We start from the raw sequence: 20825 nt of genomic DNA, 5'->3' as shown, positions 1-20825 counted from the left end.
AACCCCCCCCCCCAAAAAAGTTCAAAAAGTCCTCTGGCTCTTGCAGTGTTTTGGTTGGCAATATCACATCATAAAATTTCTAGTATAGGGGCTGGGGAGATGGCTAAGAGGTTAAGAGCACATTGTGGTTTTCTAGAGAATCCAAGTTCAATTCCCACAACCCCATGAAACTGAAGCTCTGTTGGACCTAATGTGTCTGAGATGACCTGCATTCACGTATACATGTATGTACATGCATGCATGCATGTATGAGCACATACACAAACCTGCACACATAAACAGGATTAAAAAATAAAATAAAGGAGAAAATAACCCTGAAAAATCCTATTTCTAATACTTAAATAATATATTCTATATGACTATTCACTTCTGCGTGGTAAGCAGTAGATAGAGTAGTATACTAATATGAACAATACTTTATACAATTGCCAAAACAATAAAGATGTGCTAGAAACAGACAGACATGTATAGCCCATTAGGCAACTGAGGTAGAAAAATCTTGCTGCAATATGCATCAATGGATACTTTAATAATACCCAGTATGGAAAAAGGTGGGTGGGATTAATGCCGATGTTGTCATATTTCAGTATGCTTTTTAATTGGCCAAACAAGTATTTAAGGTTATGTAGGTTAGTATTTGACTCAGAAGCAGCTATTTCTGGTAGTTGAATGCTTAAAGATTTTATGTCAGAGAGGTGAATATCAAATATCCTGATATAACACATTCAACCCTTGAAATGTTGATGTTAAATAGCTAAATAAGCATTGTGGTAGAGGTGAAATATATGTCTACAGTAAATGTTCACCTTGTTCCAGACTCTCTCCATCTCTGTAAAGACATGCCTGCATGTAGGTATTTATAATTTCAAAACAGGATCTTCTCTCATGTTTGTGGATGTAAAGTCCAGGCAGAGATGTATATCTGAAATATGGTGTTATTCTCCCAAATATTTAATGTCATTTGGTCATGGAGATCGAGCCCAGAAAAATATGGATGTGGTCATTTATTCAGCTATAACTCCAGTCTTGATATATTTTGTTTTTGAGACAGGTTTTTGCTATGTAGCCTCATCTGGCCTGGAAGTTACTATGTAGCCAGGGTCCCACACTGGGACCATTTATTGTTTTAAACACTGCAAAACTTTAATTCTCAAACAATAACAAAGGATGGTTATTCGTGATTGGCAAGTGATCCTCTTTTAATATGGTGGTTTAAGAATCCAGGCTATCATCATCTTATGGCTCTGCTATGTCTTATAAATGTGTATATTTAACCACAGAGTTTGAAAAATAATATGCAATGGAGTATAATTGCTTCTTAAAATCCTCAACCTAGAAAATGGGACATATCCCTTCTCTTCTATTCCATTGCTTAGACTTCAATCATAATTCTATGTACATATATATATATGCTCCAGTAGAGGCAAGGGGATGTGAGTTAAGCTATTTTCCTAATTATTTTTTATTATTTCTGAAACACAGTTTCAGAGACCAATCGTTTTGGTTGTTTGGTCGTAAGAGAATGAAATCTTAGAGGAAGGTGCTGCTTAAGTTATATGTAAGCTGAGATTTCATGTCTTCTTTAACTGGTTTAGGTTGTAGTGGACTAATAATGGTGGTGGGTATCAGGCTTTCATGCTTCGTAGGGAAATGAGATAGTCAATAGTTCTCACTCCTATAAGTATTAACATAGTTTTAGCTCAGATATCTTGTTGAAGATCTTACAGTATTATCCATACCAGTAAATGGATTGGCAGCTTCTCCATACTCCATACGATAATCTTTTATTTTCCACATTATGACATGTGATTTGTAGCTCCAATATACATCTAAGATATAACCTGTTTCTAGTCCTTTAGTGTTGCTACTATTCTAAGCCTTTGAGTAAATGCAAGTGTACATACTCACATATACATAACTATATATGGCCAGAATGTTATACTTATTATATTCAGGGAACTGGTTTCAGGAACCCTTCACATACCAAAATCTACAAATACTCAAAATTTTTACATAAAATAGAAAAATACTTTGTATCCAACCTGTGTATATCCTATCATATACTTTATATTATGTCTTGTTTATTTGGAATGGCCATTACAATTTAAACTCTGTGTGCATAATTGTATTGTTTTGGGAATGACAAGGGAAAAACTTTATAAATATTCAGTATATGGGGTGGCTTGAATATGCTTGGCCCAGGGAGTGGCACTACTAGGAGGTGGAGCCTTGTTGGAGGAAGTGTGTCACCATGGGAGTGGGCTTTGAGAGTCTTCTCCTGGTTGCTTTTGGATCAAGAAGTAGAACTCTCAGCTCCTCCTGCACCATGCCTGCCTGGATGCTGCCATGCTCCCACCTTGATGGTAATGGACTGAACCTCTGAACCTGTAAGCCAGCCTCAATTAAATGTTGACCTTTATAAGGGTTGCCTTGGTCATGGTATCTCCTCATAACAATGGAAAGTCTAACTCAAGACAATCTATTTTATTGAAATATTAATAGAGTATAGTTATTTAAATTTTATAACAGGGCTCTCTATGAAATTATATGACACATATGATACTGAAATTATGATATTCACTCCATGGCTTTTGGCTCCTGTCTATTTATATAGCTTGATATTTCATAGTCTCCTCATTGAACTGTAGTCTAGGAAGACTAAAACTGTTGTAGTTTCCTCAACTCAGAAGTATTCCTTCATCAGGTCTGTTGGTCAACTCTTCTATGTTCTTCAATGTTGTCTAGTTATCAGTTCTTTGGAAAGTTTCCTTTGATCCCCGCCTCCCTCACTGTCTGTCTAGAGGAGATATTTAACCTCTGAGCTCACTTAGCACCACATGGTCTCATTTAAAACACATTTCATGATGAAATATAATTTTCAGATCACTCAGTATAAGATCTACTGAGACAAGTGACTGCATTTTATCTTTTCTAATATATTTTATTTATCTTTTTACAGTTTGTATAAAAAACCAGTTGTCTGAATCATGACATTTTACATATCTTTTGCTTGTACCTCTTGTGTAGTACAGTCAACACTGAGCAGTAACTGAAACAAGATAGTTGTGATTGGTCTCTGTCTATCTTCTTTGCAGATGAAGGACCTGCGGCATGAAAATGTCAACCCTTTATTGGGCTTCTTCTATGATTCGGGGATGTTTGCCATTGTGTCAGAATTTTGTTCTCGAAGGAGCCTAGAAGACATACTTACAAACGATGATGTGAAACTTGATTGGATGTTCAAATCATCCCTGCTGCTTGACCTCATCAAGGTTAATGGCAAACCTAAAGGAGTCTTGGATTTTCCTTATAGAGCTGAAATTTACAAAGATTTTGGCTGTTGTTTTTATTCTACTCTTTGGGGTTAGGAATTAAAGATATTGAGGGTTTTTTTCCTGTGGGTTGTTGTGATCATTTCACCTCTCCTCCTTGTCTCCCAAGTCCTGAGTCCCCACACTTTCACCACTCTTTTGTCCACATGCCTTTTAGAGTATTGATCTGGAAACTATCTGTCAATGTTCCCTCTCAACTTGGGGACTGGATTTTCCTCTCTGCTTATGTTTAATATCTAGCTCTCTTTTACTTTTAACTGTATTCCAGTTCTCTGCTTTGTGGATATAGGGAAGTAATCATTCTAGAATCATTTGTACTATGTAAAACCAGCTGCTTGCTTTCATTTTCTAAAAGGTGTCACAATCTAGAAGTAGATGATAAGACATTGCATGTCTGTATGGATGTGGAACTCTGTCCCTGGAAAAGACAAATGTCTATTGATCATATAAGGTAGCACCTCCACTGTATGTACCATGGACGACTACAATGGGAATTTATGGAAAGGTCCATGGATGAGCTTCTGTTGAGCCAATGAACTCTATAAGATGACATAACACTCTGTGTATGTGTATTTTAATGGAATTGGTCTGAATTATTGATTACATGTTGAACTATGTACACATTAATCATTAGCCTTGAGTTTTGAATAGTGACTTAACAATTTTCAAGGAGGTATGGAAGGGGAAGATATTATCTCATTCCCACTTTGTAGGATGGCCATGATTAAACCCCCAACACACACAGAGGCCCAGAGAGATTACCTGAGACAGTCTTTATTTTGCAACATCAAGCACAGGCCTGTGATGAGTAATAGTCAAGCACTTGCTAACCTGGAAAATCCTGTCCATTGTAGACTTGGCTTGCAAGTAATGGAGACTATAGGGGTTCTGAGAGCACAAAATGGAAATCATGGGAATACAAAGGAGTATCAGGATTCAAAGCAGAAATAACTCACTAAAAAGACACTTGCTATCAACAATCTGAGATGACTTCACTAAAATACAGATGTGCAGAAGGATTAAACCCATCTGATGAAGAGTTCTTGTACATCACATTTAAATTCATGTAAAGGCTCTCAAGCAACCCTAGAGAGCAGAAATACCTAGCCTCCTTCTTCATTTATATATTCTTTTACTTAAAAGTAGTATATTGAATTAATATTTAAAATCAAGTGCTATAAATATATAAATATATATATATATATATAAATATATATGTGGGAAAAAATATTGACATTTATCCAACCCTCATCTTTCATCACCTCTACACTAAGTTGAGCTACTGCTAAAAATGTCAAAATTAAACTTGAAGTTCATTCCATGCTTATTTATATCATATTATAACAATTTTATTTGTTTTTAATATACATACCATCACATAACATGGAAACTCACTATTTGGTACTAACTATTTGGTTTGTAGTTATGTCAATATCAGTACATATGGATTGACCTAATTCTTTGGAAGTATTGCTGAATATTATTCACAAATAAGAATGTGTAACAAATCTATCTATGACCTTACCATTAGTTTATTTCTAATTGCACACCATATAAAATCAAAGTGTGTTTGCATTCTTCTTGCTCTGTTTCTGTACACTTGTATATAAGCAAGCATGCATGCTTTTTCTGAAGAATTAGAAGCCTTATAGTATACATATTTAAAAATTTTTGCAGCTCTTGTTGAACTGCCAACCTGCAAAGTCACACCAAGTTTCCACTTCTGCTGATAATGGATGAAAGATGCATTAGATCTGTTCAGGAAAATAGGAATCTCCCTGCTCCTGGCAATTACATGTGAATGGATCCATTTTGTGTTTGAAATGTCAATAGATCTCCTAGTAGCATATAATTTTCAGTAATCACAAGCTATGATTCGTAATCAAAGCCAAACATTTAGAGGTAGAATGGACCTAAACATTTGTTAAAGGTTTACTTTGCCTACAAATAGGAGGGAAAAGCTTGAATTCTGGGTCATAATTGCCAATGCCATTAACAACCTCAGAAATTGTCTCTAAAAGCATCAAATAGTTAAATGAATGCCTAAATAAGTTTTGTTTCATCATCTGCAGGGAATGAAATACTTACACCACAGAGAATTTATTCACGGGAGGCTAAAGTCTCGGAACTGTGTGGTAGATGGGCGTTTTGTACTAAAAGTGACAGATTATGGCTTTAATGACATTTTAGAAATGCTGAGACTCTCTGAAGAGGAACCTTCTGAAGAAGGTAAGCAATGAATTGTACACAAGGATGTACACAAGGTAACTTCAAGGTTCAAATGAAACTATGCATAGAATTAAAGCCTTCAAGTGATTTCAACCCCTCACTTTTGTTGAAAAATCCAGCCTCTTTTCCAAGCCAAGGGACTTGAATGAAGTCTGCATGCTGTAACCTCAGCTCAGCCTTTCCTTCCAAACAAAGCCATTGCAATAATGTTCAGTCCCTGCTGAGGCAGGATTAGGCTGTATTGTTTAGACACCCCAGCAGTCCCAGGAGAATCTTGCTGAGTGCTAGGCACACAGTAGGCACTCAATAAATACTTGTCAGATTGAATGGAGAGTAATTTAGAAGCTGGAACCCCACGAAGTATATTCTAGTATGGGATGTCACTAGAGCATATCAGTGCCACCACCATGTCTTTCAGAGAGAAAGAAGCAAGGGGGCAGCCCTCTGCAAATGATGGGTAGTATGTATAGCTTCAGAGAGAGCGACAGACTAAGTAAGCAGGCATGCTTGAGACATCCATTTTGTGGTTTTGTCTTCTGTCTAGCACACCAGTAACAGCACTAAAGAATGCCTGGCAGACTCATAACTCATCAGAAAATGAGGCACATGCCCAGATAGAGAGCCAGTCTTTGAGGGCACCATATCTGCATTTCTCCAAATGCATGCAACATTAAACTGTAGGAGTCCATTGAACTCTCCCGATCACAGATGAGAGAGCAGAGGCTTCTCAGTAACTCAAACCATGCAGCAACTTCACAGCAATTCAGTTCAGGTCTTCACCCAGTCAACAAACCCCAAATTTCTCTTTCTCTGTCCATTCATGTTCTGGATGAGTTGAAAGTCTTGAAAATCATAGTGACAACTGTGATATTTCCCCTCTCCCTCTCCCTCTTCCCCCACCCTGTCCCTGACATAGCTGTGTGATAATTACTTGTCTAATTCTAATTTGAAGGCCTAGTTTGCCATTTGCCTTGCTTTGCAATAGGGTGTTGGGATAAGAGCTGCCGAGATGGCAGGTACTTAGCGTTCTGTAAAAATTAGACATCCAGAAAAGGTAAAATGTAACACTTTTCCAGACTTCCATTTCACATTTATTTCACAGACTGGCAAAACATTCAACCTTAGGGACTTAAGACTGGTCTTAACTTGGGGAAAGGATATCTTTTGTCTGTGTGGCTGTGCCTATGTTTGTGCCTAGGCCTCCGTGTTTGTGTGTAAGTGTGCACTGTCTACTGTCTCTGTCTGTATCTTGGTTTCTCACTCTTATTTTACTTCAGTCTCCAAATTGCCACCTATTCTTCACATACTGTACCCAGAAGGAACGTTCTAGACTGCAAATCTGATTTTGTTATAGGTGCCCCTCACTGAATGGCTTTTTATTGCCTTTAGGGTAAAGTTCAAATTCCTTTTACATGACATATGAGTCTTCTTTGGTATGGGCTTAATACCAATATCCTTTATCTCCCTGATCCGGCCCTGCTGAACTCCTTCAGGTTGTTTATGTATGTCCAGCTCTCTCTGCCTTCCGGCCCTTTTACATTTGCTGTCCTTTCTGCCTGAGATACCCTGCCTTTCTCAACAGCATACGCATTTATGTGAGCATAGCTAAGTTCTCCTCCTTTAGGACTCAGCTTAAGTACTGCAGCATCGAGTGGTTTCCCATGACTCCTTATGCCTTGCTAAGTTGTTCTCTTCAAGATCTTTAAGGTCAACAAAATTCATTGTGGATCTGTACTTCGTTTGTAATACTTTGTTTAGCTGTCTTTCCCTACACCCAAACTATAATCTTAGTGGAGGTAAGAAGCAGGTTTGAGTTCACAGTTTCTGGTAGAATAAATATTCAGGAGATTAGCAAATGAATGAGATGAAATAAAATGTTGGAACTGATCTCGTACCTTAAATGATGAGGCTTATATTACCTTACAATTGGACAATCTTTGAAGGTCATCTGGCTCAACGTCTGCTTTGAAGTTTTGGGAAAATTGAGTCAAGAAAACTAATTAGTGGTCAAACTGGGATTTAAAAACCCAGGTCTTTTGACTTCTAGTTCTATATTTTTTAAAATATGCTATATTATTATGGTTCTTCAAAATTGACTTTGCAGGTAGAATAAGCTCAGAGTTAGTAGTGGCTGCAGCTGATACAAAAGAAGCCAAAAAAATTTCTTCTAGTCTTTCTGACACTCCATGTCTAGTGGTAGCTAGTGGATATTTGAAAGCAAAACCAAACCACAGTCCTTGTTGCTGACATACTCTCTCGGCACATTTACAAGCATCAGAAAGGGAAACAAACAAATCATCTGGTAAAATGCTAGGCGATTAAACACAATCATTACTGAGTAGTACTTTCAGAGAGCACCAGCGGCCTATGTTGTTAATGGCTAAAATGAGCTTGTATCTGGATTACAGTCATACAGTTGAAACTGGATAATAATGAACACTCATCCCCATTTTACAACTCATCCCCCCCTTCCTCAGGCTCTCCTTCTTCAATCTCCTCTGCTTGAAATCTCACCTTCAGAGAAGGCATTCCTTTGACTAAAGGATCATTCAGTCATTTCTGTATTTTCATGAATTTCAGTCTTTCTGGGAGGCGGAGGCATAAAAGCAAAATCATTGCCATGAGTGTACCAGAGACATTCATAGAAGTAGGTGTTGGGTGGGAAGTCAGAGTGTTTGTTACTTGAAAGCCAAAGTGAGACGACAGGTACATGAAGAAGGCTGAGTCTAGACGTTCTTGTTCCAGCCTTTACATCGTGGTTGTCCAAAATTAAGGCTCCTTTTCTCTTCCCTGGACTTTTACTAACAAAACAAATAATCTCATGTTTTCTATTCACCTTCTTGCTCCATAGGAACTTGTCTTCTAGGCTCTCATACTAATATCCCTACATTAAACATGATGCAAAGTTAGCTGTCACCTGCCCTAATCCTGGCCCTAGCTTCTGTACTCCTTAGCAGGCATTCCCCAGCCTTCCTGGATTAATTTAGCTAGTGCAGATGTTTGTTAGTTTAAATATGATGAAATTACCCAGATTCAACTATTCTTCAACTCACAGAAATGGTGATTTTTTATACAGCTCAACAACAATAACAACAACAAACAACAAAACCCAACTCCTCTTTTGACTTTCCTCTATATTATCAAGGCATTTACTCCAACTCCATTCTTCACAAATTCTCAGGAAGGAGGTGCCTGACCTTGTCACTTTCATTTCTATTGTAACCCCAACTCCAGTATGTCTGGTTTCCTGGCTCTGCTGCCACAAAGTACCCCAACTCAGGTTCCTTTCACCTCTGTGCAAGCTCTTACTGCTTTTCCTAGCTGATAGCCCTGATTCCAGCCCTTCTTGCACCCAGCTTGTGCAGGTTGCCAGATTAATCTTCCCAAAGAGAGTTTTCATCAAATCCCTCTTCAGCTCCAGCACCCCTACTGCCTTCTGTATTCACTCCAAATGCCTTCATTTAGCTCTCAGGGCTTCTCACCTTCTGCCCCCATTCTTCTAGCCACCCTCCCTATCCCTACCTCATCAAGCCTTTCTCCCTTCTCATTATTCCTTACCAGAGCCCTTCTCTTCAGCCCTTCACTAATCTGCTTACCACCTTCCCACCACCCGCAATTTACTCCTTTCTGCCTCTTGTTCTTCTGCACATACTGTTCTTGCTTCCTGCAAAGCCCTCACCTCTCAGCTCCAGAAGGTGCACCTTGACCTTCTTAATGAGCACATTTGAAATTTAACTTTTCCAGGAAGCCTTCCTGGATTAATTTAGCTAGTTCAGATTGTTGTTAGTTTAAATCTGATGAAACTACCCATATTTTAGCACTCTTTAACTCACAGAAATTGTGATTTTTATATAGCTCAAAAATAACAACAACAAACCCAATTCTGCTTTTATTTTTCTCCATTACATTATAAAAGTCGATTTTCTTTACATATTAAGGTGCATGTTATGAAATGTGCCAATGTTTTGACTGCTAAAATCTCTGAAAGGAAGATAATTTATTTTTTTACCTTGTATAGGGCCTGAAGTCAGCAGAACATAGCCATTATTCAAATGTGGTTTTTAATCAATTCATTTTCTTGTACTATACAGTAGTTCTCATCACTAGCTCTCTTGTATTGATTGCAATAAGGGGATGTTCATGGCTTTTTTGTCCTCTGGTCTATGAACTCTTCTTCAGAGCAAAGGTTTGATTCACACTTGGAACCATTTTTCTATGTAGCACAGTGCCTGGTACATATTAGACACTCAATAAATATTTGCAGAACCAGGTAAGTAGCTGCTGTACCATTTGTATCTGCAAGGAACACATGAGAGGCCTGAGGATGTTCTAATCTTTTCAGAAAGCCTCGGAGAAAGCAAACTGTAAATCCCTGAGTCCTGGCACAATCAAATTACCAGACACATATAGATCTTAGTGAGCAGCAAATCCATGGCAACCAGTCTGGCAGTGCCCTTGCCTTTTCATGGAAGCCTGCCAACTGCTACTTGCAGACTCAAGAGAGCGAGAAAGCAAGCAGCAGATAGTGTCTCTACTTCTGGTGTCCTGACACTCCCCTTTATACTGTGTCTTGCTGCGTGGTTGTGTTGGGTAGAGAGAGTAGTATTTTTTCTCTCTTTGTGTGTAATCCCTTAGATTAATAGATTCAGACCCTGAGGGGTGCTAGCATGCTAGTCTGTCTAATAAAAATATAAAGCAGTTAATAAACCAGCACCCTTAGAGCCCTTTAGGGCATTGCAGATCTCAGTTAATCCTCCCTCCATTTATTAGACAATTCTTCCTTTGCAGAGCTGCTGTGGACGGCCCCTGAACTGTTAAGAGCCCCTGGGGGCATCAGGTTAGGTTCATTTGCAGGAGACGTCTATAGCTTTGCCATCATCATGCAAGAAGTGATGGTCCGGGGTGCTCCTTTCTGCATGATGGATCTGTCTGCCAAAGGTAAGCAGGAAGTGAGAAAAGGGCACTAAGGGCCCACTGTGTCCCATATCAGCAGGCCAACCTAGGCTATCATGATTTGCTAGAAGACTGTTAACAGCCTGCTAGTTTGCAAAGAGCTAGTCTGTTTTTTAGACATAGGGTTTGGAGCCAGACAGCTTTAGGCATGTGGAAGAAATTCCCTTATCCAGGAAGCTGGTCATTTTGCAAACATGGATATAAATCAGAGGCTTTAGGACCTATACCCTTTTTTCTTGGTCTGCACTATTCCCATCACACAGTACCTCTGCTCCTCTGAGTTACTTCTTAACAGGTACTTTGGTACTGATTGTGATACTCTATGATGTCAATCTTTTCCTGTAGCATGTCATAGACATTTTATGCCTGTCCCCCATTGAAATCTATGAATATTAGGCAAGATATATCAATGAACAAGAAAATCACTGCATGAAAGTTTTAGCAGTAACAGGATAGTGACATATTTTCAAAGTGTGAGCTTACAAGATGCTTAGTAACTACAAATGGAAAAAATACTATGTTTATCTTTATGAGCTCCTGGTGATGTCACCTTAACCAAATGATTAAGGTTACCATCACCTATAACAAGACATATTACATCATGTACTCCTGATATGATGCACTAAGATAAGTACCCTACCTTTCTGATCTTTTTTTTACTAAGATAGGTAAATCACTTTTGTGGTGTTCTGTTCTTGACAAATGAAACAACAACAAAAACAAAAGAGAAGTAAAACCTTAGTCTAATCACTAGAGAACTTAAGACAAATCCTAGTTGAAGAATTCTTCAAAATAACCAACCAGTACCAGAGCATTGTGGCACACTCCTGTAGTTCTAGTACTTGGGAGGCTGAGGCAGGGGGATGGCAAGTTCCATGCCAGTGGGGGGTATATAAATAAGTAAATAACTGGTCAGTCCTTATCAAGTGTATCTAAATCATGAAAAGAAGACAGCTTGGAAGAGACTAAGACACAAAAATTGCATACAGAAGAAAATATCTGGAATTGGATTGAGGAACAGAAAAAAATACATTAGAAAGAATACTGATAAAATCCAAGGAAGGGCTGTAGTAATAGTATTATACAAATGGCAATGTCTTCAAATTTTTTTTGTGTTAACATTACACTAAGCCCGGTGGGAAGTATGCAGGCAATCACTGAGATATGATAACTTTTCTGGAAGCCTAAATTTATTTCAAAGTAAAAGTTTCTTAAAATGTAGAAAATGTTACTAAGTTATATAGGTGTCTTTTGCCTCAGTTGGCATTCCATATCACACCTTTGTTTAAAGCCTTCCAACTTTTTTTCACCTCTCTCTAGATGAAGCTCCTCATGTGCCATGATGACCCTTCATATTCCATCTACTCCCTGCCTCTCTACGTTTATCCCTTGTCACTTCTAGTATTCTAGTTAGTGCCTTGAGAGTCCATGGTCCCCTTGCCCCCATCACTGTGCTTTTTCATGAGCCATTCATAATACCTAGAATTCCCTCATTTCCTCTCCAACTGGCCTCGTCTAACTCCTGCCACCAACTCTGGAATCTCTCCTTTGACTTGTTCAGTGTGCATTAGGTGTCCTCATCTGTCATTATCTGTAGCTATTTGTTCCAGCCAAAGCATCTGCAATATTTTTACTTGCTTATCTCCTTGGATCATGAAATCCTAAAGGAAATGTGCCATACTGGGCTTTAGCAGAGAATTGACCCAGTCAACTGCATGCATTCTGACAAAAAGTGGACTTTCTGGAAAAGCCTTTTTTAAAAAGGTTCATTACTACAGAATCTATGGCACTGAAAGCCCCCATTATGGGCTGCTCTGAGTTAAAGGAACCAAAGCCATGTTGTACAAGGAGCTGAGAAATGAGAAGCAAGAGCAGAACTCCTTCCATCATGTGTTAGGATATGCAGCAGTACTATTGAAGTGGCACAGCCAATGAGGATGTAGACAGAGCAGTCAAAGTTTGGTTGTCAATGCAGAAGTTAAAAGTAGGGGGCATTGGTGAAGAGGAGATCTGGGATGAGCAGTAATTCTGAATAGAAGCCACAACAAAGAGCTTGGATTTTATTCTGTTGGCAATAGAAGTCAAGAAGGGATATTGAATGAGAAAGTGACGTGGCCAGATACATAGTTTTAGAATGATTTGGAGAAGTCCAGAGTGTCTCCAGCTGATGAAACAGACAAATTATTTTGAGGCCCAATATGAGTTGATGGGAACATTTGGAACTAATGATTTCCTTCAATTTATACAGAGTTTTCTGCTTTTGAAAAAAACAAAAACAAAATAATTTAGTTTGTGTGAACTAAGTCTTTGGCTAATAAAGACTTAGGCTATACAGGGTTCTATGATCTTGCACTTGAGACCTGAGGCATTTGAAAGCAGGGCAGTGGAATAAGTGGAAATTGCTTGAGTTCTGACCTAAACTCTGTCACTACCCATGTGACCTTTGGCAAGTTCCATACTCTGTGTGTTCCAGTTTTACCATCTACAGAAAGAATCCAAGTGCTTACCTCATCCATTTGTGCTGAACAGCCAATAAAACAACACATGCCAAGTACACATCCCATAGCTTGGCATATGATAAGTGTCATTTATTGATCAACAGCCATGATTGTTCACTGTTATTCTTAATTCTCTTTGTTTAGTGATTATCCAGGACCCAATGCATGGACCTTGGCTGGATATAGCTTTACAGAGAAGGCTCAATGTCTTTGTTCTGGTAATTGTGAGGCTTGGGTGACATGGGGACACTGAAGCTGCAGTATTGGAATTGGCCCCAGATAAGCCACATCTATAACTTAGCAGAAGCAGGATAACATGGTAACTCAATTATACTAAGATTCCAATTGATCAGTTTTTCACTCCTTTCTCAAAAGTGACACAGCCTTTTTGGAGATGTAGTCAACATTAAAGCTACCTAAGGAGAAATCAAAAGGAAGGTCTCTTCATATTTTCTCCTGAAAAATCTCTTTCTTGGCTGAAACTCATGATTCACAAACTTTTCTCTTTCGTGCCTTGTCAGAAATCATAGACAGGCTTAAAATGCCTCCTCCTGTGTACAGACCCGTGGTTTCTCCTGAGTATGCCCCTCCAGAGTGTCTCCAGCTGATGAAGCAGTGCTGGGCTGAGGCTTCAGAACAGCGACCAACTTTTGATGAAATATTTAGCCAGGTAAATCTACTAGCATAATCACTGTTCAGTAGTTAGCATCTCTGAGACTATACTCACAGGGTCCTTATATTGTGGAAGGGGCTCCCTCTACAAGGGGAAAAGGACATTCCACTTTCAAAAGCAGCCCAGGATTGGCTTTGAGGTCCTTAAGCCTGCAACATCACCAGCACATCCTCTATAAGTCAAACGTTTAGTTCTGGCGTTCTTCTGTGCCTGACCGACTTTTCTGAGCCACCTAAAATCTGCTGTGATCGGCTTATCAATGATGGAATCAAAGCGCCAGTCTTTTGGAAGAATTAGCATTGGAACTGTTGCCATGAGTATTATGGGCACATGTGGTACTCACATAGTTATGTTTCTATAAAAGTTTCTAGAGAACTCTGATGTAGACACTATTTAAAATCTAAATTTTAGATGATGCCAGCTTGTTTTTATAGGCTCAGAAAAAAAAATGTAGAAGATTTCTTAGGTTACCTGAGAGCTACTGAAAAGAAAAGTGATAACCCTTCTTCTTAAGATACTGCATTTCTAAAGAGTCTGAGCTAGGAAGAGGGTAGAAAAAAGAGCTAAGTTCCTCTGTTAGTACATACAGTTTAAACTCTGTTCACTTGCCTGCTACAGAAATTGTAGGTGTTCTTCATGAGTGCTATGTCAGCTCTGAAAGCCTGGCTAGAGTCCAGCACTGAGCTGCTTTGTGACTGGCAGGTATCTGAGGCGGAAAAGAGAAAGACTTTGACTGAAAGCCTCAAAGGGTCCTGCTTTTGAAGTCATCCGTGTCCTCCAGCTAACAATACTTCCATTAGTCTGGGTAGAGTTCTTGAGGACACTCTAACAGGTGTTCAATGGTATGGAAAAAGCAAAGGACCATAAAGGTCACATTTCTAAAAACTTATCATGAGGCACGAGGAAAAACCATTTGTCCTTGTGTTGATGCTAAAGATGTTATTTCAGAAGGCAGCAGAGAAGTCACTAATAGGCAGGAGGAGTGCCCATCATGCGACTTTCAAACAAAGCATTACTAGGGCTCCCTTCACTAAAATGCTTTACTGGAAGTTTATTCTGTCTGATGACAAGAATAACCTCCTCTCTCATTGCATCTAGTATACCTTAAATGCACAGAGATGATGGAACTTCTCTAAGTGAGGCTATGGGGGGAGCTCAGGGGTTTCAAACTGGCTGATGGATCTTGGTAGACTTAAAGATATGCACAGAGTTCAGAAGGAGCCTCCTACTGTCCACTTTGGGACAAGGAGTTCTATGCAGAGCATTTGTGGCCATGTGGTATGAAATTTGTTGGGCAGACCCTTTAATGTCTACTCAATAAGGCTACTACCAATCTTTACTGGTCATGACCATGGTGACTAAAACACCATAGAGGAAGCTACCCATTCATGAGTTAAATGCTTATGTTAATAAACTCTTCATAAATGCTCAAGGTCCCAAGATGGTTGCTCCATCATTACTGAGTTTAGGCCCCAAGTAGTCATAGGCTCTTCTTTCTTCTTTACTTTCAGTTTAAAACTTTCAACAAAGGGAAAAAGACTAATATTATTGATTCTATGCTTCGGATGTTGGAGCAGTATTCTAGCAACTTGGAAGATTTGATCCGGGAACGGACTGAAGAACTGGAAATTGAAAAACAGAAAACGGAAAAGCTTCTAACACAGATGCTACCACTGTATGTGCGAATTCCTGAGGAGTGTGAATGCTTGTCACAGTGTGCTCCATTTTAAAAAACGAAGAAAGAGTTACTCACCAACTAACTGCTTCCTCCGCCTGTCCTTCACCCTCTCTATTCTCAGTGGCTTTGAGTCACACCTTCAAATCAAAGTAAAATTGGAAAGCAAGGAGGCAGAGCATGCATCCTAATTCCCTTCTTCCTGTGGAACATGATGGTCATTTCAGCTTTGGCGTTGGACTTGATTTTTCCATATGTCACTTCGTGACAGATCCAAGAAGTTGGCCAATTTAAAACAAAACAAAACAGGCAGCTTTTAGAGTTCCTATAGGAAAGAAGCAGGCCTGTTGTTTCCAGAGGACTTTTTCTCTTATCTGTGGCTAGAATTTCCATTTCCTCCCCAAGTAGCATGTTCTTTAATGAGATCATTGTTGAACTAGCCTCATGGAAAACTTACCACCTGGGAACATCTCCCAAAGAAAGAAAAGAGGGTAAAGTAGAAGCCCCAGGAGCTGAAGAAATTCTATGGAGACATAGAATTTATGTCTCCACAGAATGAATCTATATCTATATCTATATCTATATATCATCTATATCTATATCTATCTATATATCTATATATTTGTTGAATAAGTGAGCTCTCTAATGCTCTATCCAGATGAAACTCTTTCTCATCTAGCTGGCAGTGATTTTTAGAGAATTTGTCTTTAGTGTGTGGCATATAAGAAGGCTAATCTCTTCTTAGGAATAACTATTTCTCCTTTTCAGATCAGTTGCTGAATCCCTCAAAAAGGGCTGTACAGTTGAACCTGAGGGATTTGACTTGGTCACCTTGTACTTCAGTGACATTGTGGGCTTTACCACAATCTCAGCCATGAGTGAGCCCATTGAAGTGGTAGACCTTCTGAATGATCTGTACACACTCTTTGATGCCATCATTGGCAGTCATGATGTCTATAAGGTATGTTAATTAACAAACTAATGCTTTCTTGCATGAAACTTTTTATATGGGATTTATCTGTGTGTATTCCAAAATTGAAAGATGTGATTTTATAGACTCTTGTCTTTTAGGAAAGATTTCGCTTGAGATATTTTCTACAATTATGAGTAAGTAGAGGTTAAGATGGGGAGAACTATTGGACTAAGAATAGGTTAAGATTGGGGGACTTATTACAGTTCATTGGATGAATCTGAACACGCAGCAAGTATTGTGCTAGTTAATGAAAAGGATATGGAAATATTGGCAGTGTTCTCATAGTTGATGGCTGCTACAGAGTACATCTTGGTAAAGTTTGTGTTGATATGATACATGTTATGAAAAATTTTATCTTCTCCTTTGGTATTGTTTTTAGACAAGAAGGAACGTAGCATTATACCAAAGTACTCTTACAAATGTGACTGTTGGGAGTTGATACAGGGTAACCCAAAGTATACCTATTGATCTGAAGTTTGAGGAAATATTCATTTACCATATCCCTTCTCTCCAGTCTAGTTATATTCTATTTTTAAAAATTACCAAAGGTTGCAGAATATGAGGAGATGACAGATGACTTCTTTCATCCTTTTTGGTACTATGATTCTTTCTTCTTATTTTTTTGTACATGGTGTATTTATTGTCTCTAGGTACAAAATGACTAAAAATATCACAGTTCTGTAGAGACATTTCCATGTTGTTAAAAATATGGATACTCATCATATTGGAAGAAAAAGATGCCTCAGGTATCCCAAAATTTAGATAACTCTTATGTCCCAGGAATCATGGAAAAGCTTCATTTATTGGATCCTTCATAGTAATCTCAAATGGTCCAGCTCTCAAATCACATTGAGTAGTGTATTTATCTCAGATTAGACAGGTAGGAGCCCTTATGGCTAAACTATGCAATCTAAATAGGGTTCAGAAATAGACATCATACCTGTCAATCAGCAGGAGCAGCAAACTAATCAAGAGATGCGCATGGAAACCACTGTGGAGAAAAAAATCTATGGAATCAGGCTACCTGTCTTAACTTGTTGAACTCAAGAAGCCTGAAGAGAAAAACAAATCACTGAAAGCTAATTCAGTTGAGACTAAAATCAAAGATGATTCAGCATGGGCAGTAACACAGCCACTAGTTTAATCAATCCAGCTGATTCTGCTCAGACAATCATTGGGGGTCCTGGGGATCAAGCCATTAGCTATTTTGGTACTTTTTGGCTGTAATATAGAGTTAGCCGGCTGTTTTTAAGATGGAACAGGGCTGCTTGAATCAAAAAATGGACTCTAAATTTTCAGGCTTGTTTATTAAAAACAACACAGGGCAAAGGAAATAAAAATTGAACCATCAGTGAGTCACCAAACCCGTGTGTATTTTCATTTTCTTTTCCTGTAAAATTGGAGTCACCTCCCCTGGAACTTGATAATCTAAGATGGATGTGAGAAGTCTACTGCAGAAGTCTGTGATTTGTTTTTCAGTTGCTCCATCTAAACCAGATCCTTCTCTATGCCTTTGCTTCCTTTGAACCATTCTTTGGCTGATACGTCCTATAATTCCTCATGGCTAGCTACACACTAATGCTCATTTGGGCCATATTTTGTGTTCTTTTAATGTTCTCAGATGATTAGGGTCTCTGGGGTGACAACTTATCAAAGTTAAAAGGTCAACTACCATGCTCTGATAATGGCCAGCCACCAACATAGCATACCCACATAGCATTTGCATTGTATCCATTCCTTCTTTTGTTCAGTCTGTCCTGTCTATTTGACAATAGGAATCTTCCCTCCAAATCATACCAGAGCTGGGAGACTGAGAGCACACTGAAGCAAAAGTTCTATGGGGCAAATACCCCAAATTATTAGTTATTTTAGTCATTATGTGAGTGCTATTATTGAGTCCAAAACTTCATTTTTCTGGAAATGAATAATAATGATAGTCCTTAAGACTGGTGCTTCAAGATATACTTTTTGTTGGTGTTGGTGATGGTGATGATGATGGTAGTGGTGTTGACTGGTTGTACTTAATATATGTTATCTCCTCCTGACCACTTTTAAGTACTTTGATGTACATTATTTACTTCTAAAAATCCTATGAGGTGGGCATTGACATTATCTTATTTTAAAGATGGGCACACTAGATGGATCAAAGACAAAATAAGTTACTTGTCCCATGATTGTTAAGTGGTGAATTTGAGATTCTACCCAGGGCAGTATGTCTCCAGAATTTTATTGATTTTTAGTTGTAATGAAACTTATAGTAAGCCAGTCTGCTTGACACACTTCACAGAAGTCCTTTCAGTTTTATTTGAATTTATCTGAAAAGCTTCTACATATGAGCTATCTAGAGGAGTGAGCACACTCTACGGGGAAGATGAGGAGCAAGGACCTGTTTTCAGCAAAATAGTCAAAGGCCAGAATTATTGCCTATCTTAGGGTTTTGTTGTTATGAAGAGACACCATGACCATAGCAACACTACTAAAGGACATTTCTTTGGGACTGACTTACAGTTTCAGAGTTTCAGTCCATTATCATCATGGTAGGAAACATGGCAACCTGTCTGTAGACATGGTGCTGGAGAAGGAGCTGAGCATTCTACATCTTCATCCAAAGGAAGCCAGGAGTAGACTCTCTTCTGCAGGCAGACAAGAGGAGGGCATCTTCCTCATGAGGCAGACCATGAGTGCTAGGAGACCTCAAAGCCCACCTCCACAGTGACAGACTTCCTCTAACAAGACCACACCTATTCCAACAAAGCCACACCTCCGAATAGTGCCACTTCCCATGAGCCAATCATATTGAAGCCACCACATTGTTTCTTAAGGATATAGTAGTAGGAGAGGAGAAGGTGATTGGTGGGGAAAGACTCAGTTTTCCTAATTCAAAAGACTGGTGAAACTGTCTGTCATGGCTAATTAGAAGGCCCAGACTCTTCTTGTCCTTCCTTTTCCTTTCCTGTACTTCCCCCCAAGGCTGCCCATTTACCTAAAATTAGGTGGAGAAAGGCTTTCTCTCTGACAGTATCTTGGGTACATTTTCCCTGAATAATTTGGCAGGGGCATCTTAGGGGCAGTGCCACTTTCCATTCATACAGGAATTTGTTGAACTTGTTATTTTCCTAGAGTCTTTGAAGTAGGTTATATTTACTTCAGGATCCCTGGTTGTAAGACTTATGTTTATCAGTATCAGTATTTTAGTAGAGCTCCTGAAATGATTCTGATATACAGCTAGGCCAATGAATTATTGAGAGAACCACCCTGCCTCCCTCACTTTACATATGAGGCTTCTATCACACTTCTGAAACCCCATGGGGGGGAAGTAACATGTGGAGGTTGCCTGCTTGCTAATCCTACTTTCTATAATTCCCAGGTAGAGACCATTGGAGATGCCTACATGGTGGCCTCAGGCCTTCCAAAGAGGAATGGCAGTAGGCATGCAGCTGAGATTGCAAACATGTCCCTGGATATCCTGAGCTCTGTGGGTACCTTTAAGATGCGACACATGCCAGAGGTGCCAGTCCGAATTCGAATAGGCCTGCATTCTGGTAAGAGAAGCTGGTGAAAGCAAGAGAAACCACTTCTCTATGTCTCAAGGACAGCTGAGGAGAGGAGGAGAAATCTGTAGCTGTCCTCTGATAGTGGACAGTTGGATTATCCTGCTGTCCAGAAATGCTTTGCATCTTCCTGCCTAACCAGATTTCCTTCTTTCCTTTCCCTGCACCACTCCACTGGGCACCATAGATGCTGCAGCCTAACCTTCTTGTTTTGCACCACCACTTCTTTGTTTAACTGTGCTACAAGATCACCAAGTATTTGTGCTGTTTAAGATAATGTGATCAATTCATCAGAAGCATTTTTCTCCTGTACTCATCCTCTCTTGACTAAATGTCTTTAAGCCCATTCCCCCATCTTTTTTATTTAACTAGTACATTCCTGCTGGTGACTATAGACAATTTGTTTATTTTATAAACATATTTTTAGAACTTAAAATATAATAACATTACTTTTTTTTTTAACACTACGGTTCTAGGGTAATTTTTCTCTTAAGTTTCACCTATGTGTGTCAGCCTTAGACTCAACAAGTCTAAAACAGAATTATTTTCTTTCCATATCAATATCCTCTTCTGTGCTTTATATTTCATTTAGTGTTACTGCCAATGAGCTAATTATCATCTCAGAAGTCATTCTTGACTCCTTCCCCTCTCTCACTTTCAATATTGAACCAACTACTAGTTATTTTATTTTATTTTATTTTATTTTATTTTATTTTATTTTATTTTATTTTATTTTATTGTGTATGTGTTTGTGCCACAGTGCTTATATCAAGGTCAAAGGCCTATTGACAACACTTAGTTCTGTCCTTCTATCATGTCAGGTTGTCAGACTTGGTGGCAAGTGCCTTTACCTTTCGAACCATCTTGCCAGCCCCAGCTACTACTTTTTGAAAGCTTTTGTCCTTTTAAACATTTCCTGAGACTCTTTTGTGTTACCTTGT

General features: G+C 38.9%; 1 protein-coding gene across 1 annotated transcript in view; it reads left to right on the top strand.

The window, feature by feature from the left end:
* Gucy2f (guanylate cyclase 2F, retinal) overlaps positions 1-20825 on the top strand; it is an 83579-nt gene that overhangs the window by 48790 nt on the left and 13964 nt on the right. The window contains exons 7-13 of the mRNA XM_031377966.1: positions 3096-3272; positions 5405-5561; positions 10350-10499; positions 13534-13682; positions 15197-15360; positions 16129-16321; positions 19701-19875. Coding sequence (XP_031233826.1) covers positions 3096-3272; positions 5405-5561; positions 10350-10499; positions 13534-13682; positions 15197-15360; positions 16129-16321; positions 19701-19875 — 1165 coding nt within the window. The remainder of the gene's footprint in view (positions 1-3095; positions 3273-5404; positions 5562-10349; positions 10500-13533; positions 13683-15196; positions 15361-16128; positions 16322-19700; positions 19876-20825) is intronic.

This window comes from Mastomys coucha, chromosome X, assembly GCF_008632895.1.
Source record: "Mastomys coucha isolate ucsf_1 chromosome X, UCSF_Mcou_1, whole genome shotgun sequence".
In the NCBI taxonomy this organism is placed as follows: Eukaryota; Metazoa; Chordata; class Mammalia; order Rodentia; family Muridae; genus Mastomys; species Mastomys coucha.
Note: the sequence above shows the minus strand (reverse complement) of the source record. Positions and strands in the feature narration are given on the sequence as shown.